The 9899-nt window shown below is 40.2% G+C and overlaps 2 protein-coding genes across 2 annotated transcripts; both read right to left on the bottom strand.

The window, feature by feature from the left end:
• Positions 1–4440: 4440 nt before the first annotated feature.
• On the bottom strand, positions 4441–4944 carry LOC149258875 (uncharacterized). The gene has a single exon (XM_089439313.1). It carries the CDS (start codon positions 4942–4944, stop codon positions 4441–4443), a length of 504 nt encoding a protein of 167 aa, XP_089295439.1.
• Positions 4945–7356: 2412 nt separating this feature from the next.
• On the bottom strand, positions 7357–8202 carry LOC149258874 (uncharacterized). The gene has a single exon (XM_089439234.1). The coding sequence runs from the start codon at positions 8200–8202 to the stop codon at positions 7357–7359; it is 846 nt and encodes a 281-aa protein (XP_089295360.1).
• Positions 8203–9899: the final 1697 nt, after the last annotated feature.

Below are 9899 nucleotides of genomic sequence, written 5' to 3'. Positions count from 1 at the left end.
ATTCTCTTGGGTTTATAATACCTTTGGGTTCAATCATGGTCAACCATGGTCACATTGTGACAAAGACTATCTCTTGGTCCAACATCACATTGTCACAACCATGGTCATCCATGGTCAACCATGGTCCAACGTTGCAATGTGATAAAGATTGTCTCAATGAGATAAACCATGGTCAATTATGGTCATCCATTGTCCAATGTCACATTGCCACAAATGTTGTCTCAATATCAAAATGAATCACAGTCAATGATATTCCAATGTCACATTGTGATAAATATTTAACTTAGGGTTTATATTCCTTGTGTTTATAACTTTTATCCCTTGGGTTTAATATTATTCCCTTGCTTTTATAATCCCTTGGTTTTATTATTACCTTGGGTTTATAATATTTATCTTAGGGTTTATATACCTTGGGTTTATAATATCAATCCCTTGGGTTTAATATTATTCCATTGTGTTTATATTATAAATCCATTTGGTTTTTAATCCCTTAGGTTTTTAGCATTAATCCAATAGGTTTATTATTCCCTTGGGTTTATAATAACTTTGGGTTTTAGAATTAATCCAATGGGTTTATTATTCTCTTCGATTTATAATATCATTCCCTTGGGGTTTATTTGGTTCATATTCCTAGGGTATAATATTATTCATAGGGTTTATAATATTAATCATATGGTTTAATATAAATTCTTTGGGTTTACAATCATGGTCACCCATAGTAAATGATGGTCTAATGTCACAATGTGCCAAAGATTCTCTCAATATGAAAATCAACCATGATCAACCATGATCCAACGTCAGATTGTGACAAATATTATCTCAGTATGACAATCAATGATGGTAAATCATGGTCAGCCATGTTTAGTTTAGGGTTTATTTGTCTCAATATCAAAATCAATCATGGTCAACCATATTCTAGTGCCGCACTGTCACAAATATTTATGTTAGAATTTATAATATTTATCTTAGGATTTATACTCCTTGGGTTTATAATATTTATCCCTTGGGTTTAATATTGTTCACTTGGGTTTACAATCCCTTGGGTTTATTACTCCCTTGGGTTTATAATATTTATCTTAGGGTTTATATACCTTGTGTTTATAATATTAATGATCTGAATTTAAACAGGAACACAAAAAGCTATAGATATAACCATGAATACAGAGATGCGGTAGAAATAACATTTCATTTCATTAATATGAAATACTGAAATATGCTTACAAACATAATGGAAATAAGACTAGCTTGGGTGATGGTAGCTTATCTATGAGAAGAGATTTGGTGACTACATGTCTCTCCACTCTATTGCAATGACGTTCAAAGGCCTATTTATTATTCAGAAAGAATGGAAAACCTTAAACATCCAAAAACGTAACCTTGGGAGATGAAGCGCCAAAATATGGGCCCCGTTTGGGTAAATTGGTACATCAACTTCTTGGGGTCGTAACTTTGGCATACAATCTCTGTTTGACGTGTACAATACCTTGTTAGAAATATATAGAAGACGAATACAAATTTTGAATGGCCAACGTTGATGAAAAATCATTGCTGGCCTCAGGTTTCCCAAAAAAACATTGTCCAAGGACTCAAAATGGCTCTCGAAGTTGAGGACCCGAAAAACTACCAAAAGTAGTAAATTGCGCTACAAATAAGGAAACTGAAAAACTAAAAGAAACAATGATGGGGGTCCAAGTGGAATAGGCGGGTGACCACCAATATCCACGTGGATCAATTAATATGTTGGGTTTAATATTATTCCTCTGGGTTCATAATACCTTTGGGTTCAATCATGGTCAACCATGTTCACATTGTGACAAAGACTACCTCTTGGTCCAACATCACATTGTCACAACGATGGTCATCCATGGTCAAGCATGTTCCAACATCACATGTTGACAAATATTATCTCAATATGGAGATCAACCATTGTCAACGATGGCCAGTCATTGTCTAATGTCGTATTGTGACAAACATTGTCTTGATATGAAAATCAATTATGGTCTACCATATTCCAATGTTGCATTGTGAATTTTTTTTATCTTAGGGTTCATATTCCTTGGGTTTATAATATTTATCTTAGGGTTTATAATATTAATCCCTTGGGTTTAATATTATTCCCTTGGGTTTATATTATCAATCCATTGGGTTTTTTGTATTAATCCCTTGTGTTTATTATTTTCTTGGGTTTATAATATCAATCCCTTTAAGGTTTTGTATACCTTGAATTTATATTATTAATCCTTTGGGCTTAATATTATTCCCTTAGGTTTATAATATTTTTAGGTTTTAGAATTAATCCCTTGGGTTTATAATATCAATCCCTTGGGTTTATTTGGTTCATAGTCCTAGGGTATAATATTATTCATAGGGTTCACAATATTAATCCTAGGGTTTAATATAAATCGCTTGGACTTACAATCATGGTCATCCATGATCAATGATGGTCCAATGTCACAATGTGCCAAATATTGTCTCAATATGAAAATCAACCATGATCAACCATGGTCCAATGTCACATTGTGACAAACATTGTCTCAATACAAAAATCAATGATCATAAACCATGGTCAAGAATATTTATTTTAGGGTTTATAATATCTATCTTAGGGTTTTTATAACTTGGGTTTATAATATTTATCCCTTGGGTTTAATATGAGACCCTTGCAACAAGCCAATGTAGATATTGGAGATAAAGAGAGGTAAGATATGACATTTACAGTTATATCAAGAGTGAAATTAATAGATGGTTTGCAGATTTTAGCTACTTTTTGTTTTCAACATTATGCAAAAATGCAAGACAGTGCGAGAAGGGATTGGTTGAAAAGCATTAATGGTCATGATCATTATCTTGTTGATTTGAATTGATGCAACTTTTGTCATCAGTCTTAGTGCGTTTTGGAAGAGGCTAGCATTTAATAATTGTGTCCTCGAGGAGTGTTTAAAGTTCAATTTTCTATTAACCACATTTAAATTGTTGTTTGATATTTATTAAATGTTTATCTCATAATTACTTCATTAAAATTTATTAGATGATTATTTTTTTTTAACATGATCGGATACTCATATATTATAAAAAACTGATGGGACCAAGTCCTGTTACATCTGGGAAGAGAAGAGCAAGAGAAGAAGGAGGATTCCAAAATGGGTTCGCAGACCCTGGCTCCTTGTTGCTTGAGTTGAAATACAGATTGAAAAGAAAACGGCTATATTGCCTTACATATGAGCCTGCTAATAGACAAAATTTACAAGACATTAGACAAATTACTCATGCTGGTTGACCGAGTCATCATACTGCAGTTCTTTCTTTGCGCTGGCTCTGGTAGAATTCTCCGCTTGCATACTTTGAGTGAGCGTTTTGATGTGGGTGATTGCCTCCTCCATGTGTTTACATTTTTCCTTTAATTCTTCAATTTCCGCTTTTTGTTTTTCCAATTTCTTTCTCTTAGATCTACAGTCAGCCTGAAAATCTTCTTTGAGCTCGTTGAAATGTTTCACAAACCGGGCTATCATAAAGCAATGAGCCTTACAGAGCATACAGGAGCTGTTCGTGATTACTCTGTCCAAGGGATTCTCGGCATGTTCATCATTTTCCGGATTTGAAGCCATCTCAGAGGTGATGTTAAGAGAAGAGGAACGAAGAGAAGGAGCTCTGAGAGAGAGAGGAAAACGAGAAATGGGAGAGCAGAGGGGATGAAGGCAGGAATCGGCGCTAGGAGAGTTCGGCCAATCTGCGAAAAGAACCAAAATACAAGACTGGTTATGATAAAGCAACCAAAGATGTGAAATGCTGAGTATACCTTTAAGGATTGCAGATGATGATTTCGCTGAAGAGATGTGCTGGAATCGACCACTGTTGCTGCCCAACTCCTGAGGATGAATGCCAGGGGCTGTTTCTTTCCTTTGCTGGTGAAGAGGAGGAGTGAATCTGAGATGGGCAAAGAGGGGAGAGATTTGAAACTTAGAGGAACAGGACTACTGTCCACTACTATTGCTGCGGGCTTCCGGGAGCAGAGAACCAAACACTGCTCCTCTGATTTTCTTCTGAGAGGGCGAAAGAGATCTGGGATGAGCGAGGGGAGTGAGGAATAAATAACACATCAAGGTAGGCTGAGTGAGCAGGTGGTACAGGATATGCTCATGGATTTGGGCAGGCTCTAAATCATACCTAGTATCAGTGATGCAGTCGATAAGGATTATGAAGGGACACAAACCAAAATTCCGAGTGGTGAGATCACGTGAAACTTGGTGTGATCGGATCTCTAGTGCGAGCCAGAGTGCAGACTAGGAGAGAGATGGAACACAATTCTCGAGGGGGTGGATTGAGATCAGCTTGCCCAGATTGAGGCAGAGAAAATCTAGATATGAATGATGACTGAAGTGACTTGGTTTCAGAAGCGTGCTGATGTTGTTGTTCAAAGACTTTGATGGACAACTTGGTCGGCTATGGGATTGCTTTGACATAGATGTGCTCATTTTCTCTGATTTGTCCACTCTGTCTGCTGGTGGCCTTAGAGGCGTAAAAGTCCGCTTCGATGTTGTTTTCTCTTAAAACGTGCTTGAATGTCGTGTCTCCCATGTTTCTGAGGTTATCCTGTATCCTGAACTTTATGTTGCTAAGGGCTGCTTTGTTGAATTCTGCTCCCGAGACCAAGGCTGCTATAATGATGGCCGAGTCCCCCAAAATGATTGGATTTCTGATTCCCAGCCTATTCAGAATGGTGGTGCCTAGAAGGAGGCTATACGCTTCAGCCACATTGTTAGATACTTTCCCCAGACCCCATTCATAGCTTACGATAGTTTTCCCAAGATGGTCTTTTATGATACCCCCTGCTCCAGCGTTCCCTGGGTTGTTCTTAGAAGCGCCATCGAAGTGCAGAGTAGGGTGCTTCTGTTCTAAGATCCACTGATTAACTTCTTCCTTGGATCCTCTGAGTTTCCAGTGCATCCTTTTCTTGTGTGCTTTTGTTTGGGAATGGTAGTTGTTGGTATAACTGAGGCTAAATTTATTGTACCAATCCATCTCTTCTTGATGCCAGCTTGACTGATCTGGGAGGGCGATGAGAATTGTGCTTATTGTTTCTGAGATGATGACTATTGTTTTAGCTAGAATAATGGCCGGATTGGGCTTTTTATTGTTGAAGACGTAGTTATTCCTTGCTAGCCAAATTTGCCAGCATAGGGTGGCTGGGATGCATTTCCACAATCTGTTGATATTACGATTGCCTTTCTTGGGGAAGGGATAGCATTTCCTCCAATTTTTTTGAAGAGAGGAGATCTGGTCAAAATTTTCACCAATTTCCATGGGGCTTATCACCTGCTTCCAGCAGCTTTGGGCAAAGGGACAGAGTAAGAAAATGTGCTGAATGCTTTCCTCCTCTGCTCGATAGAAGCAACACATTGATGGGCCCAAAATTCCTCTTTTCCTTAAATTCTCAGCAGTAAGGGTCTTACCTTTAAGAAGAGTCCAATTGAAGTGTTTGATCTTTGGGAGACACTCTGAATTCCAGACAGTTGTGGAAAGGTTCCAGTTTGTTGTTTGGGTAGTGGCCTGTAGTGCTTTGTACCCCTCTTTTACCGTGAATTTTCCTCCACTGGGATCCCAGATATACCTGTCTTCAACCCCTATATTAGTGGGCGCAGAACCAGAGAGAGAGGACTTGAGATTGGACCAGAGATCTCTAAGATCGTTGGGGATTTGAAGGTCCTTCCAGTCTTGCCAATTGTTATGATTCCATATTGATATATCAAACAAGGTGGTTAAATTTCTTTCATCCATCCAGATCTGCAGAGGTCGGAGAGCTTGGAGTAGATTTCTCGGCTTAGAGCCCATAATTCTGTCTGACCAAATGTTAATATCCTTGCCGTTTCCAGGGAGTTTGGATGTGTTTTCTCTGAATTGGGGGAGCACTTTTTTAATGAGTTTCCACACCGGGGTGCAAGGTCTTTCGGCTATTGGTTCAGAGAGAAGATTAGAGTTCGGGCCTCTGAGATATTTCCTTTTTATGACCTCCACCCACCACGATCCTTTGCCAGTAAGGATTCTCCAGATCAACTTAAAACCCAAAGCCCGATTGAAGAGGCTCGGAATTTTGATGGATAGCCCTCCCTTTTCATATGGTAGGGTTACCTGATCCCATTTGACAAGGCTAAATTTCTTGGTCTCCTGTTTTCCTCCCTGCCAGAGGAAACTTCGCAAGATGAGTTCCATGTGTTTATGAATGCTGGCCGGGGCCATAGTGACCGCATATTGATAAATTGGAAGAGCAGAGAGGATGGCCTTAATAAGAATCGATCTGCCTGCCAAGTTTAGCCAAGACACTCCCCAACTCTGCAGGAGGCCTCTCATCTTTTCTATGTGTTTGACCCAAATCTCAGCCTTGACTGTTTCTTTGGCTAATGGCAGACCTAAATAAGAGAAGAATCTCCAGTTCCTTTGCACTGGAATGTCTAGTATCAAGGATATTGTTTGCCGGATTTGGAGAGGGACATTCCAGGTATAGATCTTGCATTTTCTGTTGTTCAACTTCCCTCCTGAGACTGCTAGAAATGCATCCAACACTTTCTTGAATCTTTTTGCCATTAAGCTTGAAGCTCCCCCAATGAGTAGGGTGTCATCCGTGAAGAGTGAATGATTGATCTCTTTGGTCCCTCTTTCTATCCGTATTCTAGTGATCTCCTTTTGCCTACGGAGGTTTTCTAGGTGAATGCTCAAAGTCTCCGCAATTATGATGTATAAGAAGGGAGAGAGAGGACAGACTTGTCTCAACCCCCTAGAGCTTCTGAGATATTTGCCCGGGCGACCATTAATCAAGGGAGCGGTCCAAGGGTTGGAGATGCACCCATTGATAATGCTTATGAAGTTTTTTGAGATCCCGAATTTTTTGAGAACTGCTATTAAAAAGGGATGGTCGACTCTATCAAAAGCATTTGCCATGTCGAGTTTAATTATCATTCCTCTTTCTCTTCTATTGAAACTGCTCTGGATAGCTTCTTGGATCAAAATGACATTGTCTGTTATTTGCTTGCTCAGGACAAAACCTCCCTCGTTCTCAGAGACTAAGTGAGGAAGAAGTTTTTTGAGCCTGTTGGCTAGAATTTTGGTTACAATCTTATAAGATACATTACATAGGGATATGGGGCGGAACCGGTCAAAAGAGAGAGGATTCGCTTCCTTAGGGATGAGAGCTATGTGAGAGGACTTAGTATTTTCTCCCATCTTGTGATTTTTGAATACATTCTTTACCATCCGCACAAAGTATTTTTTGATTGTTTCCCAATGATTTCGGTAGAAGGCGACCGTGAACCCATCCGGACCCGGGGCCTTGTCCTGCTGCATACTGAAGGTTGCTGCTCGGATTTACTCTTCTAAAATGTCCTGATCCAACTCCTTATTTTGAGAATCTGATATTTTTCTCTCTACTGCACTAAGAAAGTCGGAGCTGTCCATTTGCTGAGGAGCAGCAGATAGAAGAGATTTGAAGTGGTTATATGCTGCTTCTTTAATTTCTTCTTGGTCACTAATCTCTTTTCCTTCAGCCTCTATTTTGTCTATCTGATTTCCAGCTCGCCTGAGCTTTATATTGTTATGGAAAAAGGATGTATTTTTGTCTCCGGCTTTCAGCCAAAGACATCGGGATTTTTGTCTTTGATCCTCTTCCTCTACTCTATTTTGTCTAAAGAGTTCCCTGTACATTTCTTTTTCATAATCTAAGTCTTCACTTGTATATTGAATGTTCTCTTTAACCTTATTCCACTGCTCCATCTTCGTGAGCAGATCTGATTTTTTTTTATTTTCCAAAATTGCTGCTTCCTTTGCCCACTGTTTGATGACTGCTCTTAGAGATTTTAACTTTGTTTCCCAAATGTAATAGGGCGATCCATATACTTCCTTGGCCCACTGATTTTGGATGAGAGTGTGAAATTCTTCTTTGAGATCCCATGTTTTGTTATATTTGAAGGGGAGAGGCCCCAGGTTTCTGCCTTTGTCCAGATTTAAAACCACAGGTTTGTGATCGGAGGCTGAAGCATGAATTAATTTGCTCTTAATAGACTGGAAACTTGTTGCAATTCTTTCCTGAAGTAGAAATCTGTCCAATCTCTCTTTAATATTGTAGGAGCCAGTTCTTTTGTTACTCCATGTATATTTCCCGTTGGATAGGGGAATATCAATCAGATTGTGTGTCTGTATTATGGATTCCAGCATGTCTCTTGAAGGGTCTGCGTGGTAGTTTCCTCCTAACTTTTCTTCCACGTTTCTTATTACATTCAAGTCTCCTCCCAGAATTATATTCCTGTTTTGCACGGACTGAAGATCTGAGGATATGGTGTCCCAACAGCGGCCTTTGTCCCTATAATGGTTTGGGGCGTATATGTTGTATATAGAGTAGATTTCCTGAGATCCTTTGTTTTTTAGATCTGTTCTTACCCACCAGTTGCAAAATTGTGAATTAGTGATATCCCATTTATTCTTATTCCATATTGTTCCTATTCCTCCTGAGGCACCTTCTGAGCCTGTTGATACTCCTGTGAAGTTTTTGAAGCTTTGGATTTGATTTTGAAAGTCTTGTTCAGAAATTTTGGTCTCCTGGATGAGAAGAAGGTCTGGCTGCTCCTGTTTTAATAAATCCCTGATTGCTTTTATTTTTAAGGGAGAGCCCATCCCCCTACAATTCCAAGAGACCAAGATCATTATTTACCAATTGTTGGGTGAGGTCCACTCCTCTCCTTTGCTTTTTCTCCGCTTCCTTTTAGTTTGCCTAGATATGAGTACATTGGTTGCTGCGCTCCCGTTGCCATCTCTTTTGCCGCTGTTTCATCTCTGAGCTCTTTGTTTGACTTTCGGCAAGCTTTTCTCGGGGGGTCTGTGGATTGACTAGCTTCTTTCGATTTGTTTCTGGTGAGGATTCTCTCTATGGTTGGAGGGGGGGAAGGGAGGGGGATCACAAGGGAGGGAGAGGTAGCTGCTCGGGGGGAAGAGGGGGGGGAAGAAGGTTCTTCAACGGACAGAGATTCGAAGGGGTTGGAGGATGAAGGGAAAGTTGAGCTGGTAGGGGGAGGGGGAGGGGGAGGGGGAGATTCTGGAGGGGGTTTAGAGCTGGGTCCTTGGGAGGAGGAAGGTTTTTCCCTTTTTACTGGTTCCCATGTACCCTCAGGGTTTTCCTCGTTATCAGTAGATTCATTTATTTTTGACTTACTACATCTATTTGCGAAATGACCATACTCATGGCATACCTTGCATTTGAAGGGAAGCTGCTCATAGTCCAATTGCTGGATATGCATCCATTGGTCTACCTTGATCTTGATAGCTTTCGGCAGACCTTTCCCTAGGTCTACTTCCACGCAAATCTTGGCGCACGCGTGCATGTTCTCCCTTGGCTCAGATCTGTCGATGTATTTGCCTACTGCGTTCCCTATTGCCTTTACTGATTCGTCTCCCCAACAATGGAGCGGAAAATGAGGGAGCCGGACCCAAACTGGTACTGCATTTGGAATGTCCATTTCCGGATCAAAGTTCGGAGTCCATCTATTCAAGTAAAGACCTCTTGAGTCCATGAAGTAGGGGCCGTTTCTGAAGATGAGATTCTTGTCTTCTTTTGTTTCAAAGAGGAATGTGAAATAGCCTCTTCCGCAGAATCTGATGGCTATTTTCCCTTGTAACATCGCGCTTCAGTTGCACTCTACCCATTTTTGGACTGATCTCGTAGAGGGCCAGAGGCCAGTGAACTGGCCTACTAGCCCTCTTTCAGTGAGTATTATTGTTGACTTCCTTGGAAGGGATGGAGGAAGGTTAACCTCAGGGATTTCATCGAGTTTTTTGATGAACTTGGTCACTGTGGGGTGGGGTCGGGGATTAGTCGATTCAGAAAAGAGGGAGGCGAGAATTTCCTCATTGTTCTTAGA

Source organism: Pinus tabuliformis, chromosome 6 (assembly GCF_031772625.1).
Source record: "Pinus tabuliformis cultivar Carrire ecotype Pingquan chromosome 6, CPIR1, whole genome shotgun sequence".
Classification (NCBI taxonomy): domain Eukaryota; kingdom Viridiplantae; phylum Streptophyta; class Pinopsida; order Pinales; family Pinaceae; genus Pinus; species Pinus tabuliformis.
Note: the sequence above shows the minus strand (reverse complement) of the source record. Positions and strands in the feature narration are given on the sequence as shown.

Bases quoted from the DNA above. Each gene is read 5' to 3' on its own strand.
- LOC149258875 (XM_089439313.1), bottom strand. From the start codon at position 4,944: ATGCACTGGAAACTCAGAGGATCCAAGGAAGAAGTTAATCAGTGGATC.
- LOC149258874 (XM_089439234.1), bottom strand. From the start codon at position 8,202: ATGCTGGAATCCATAATACAGACACACAATCTGATTGATATTCCCCTA.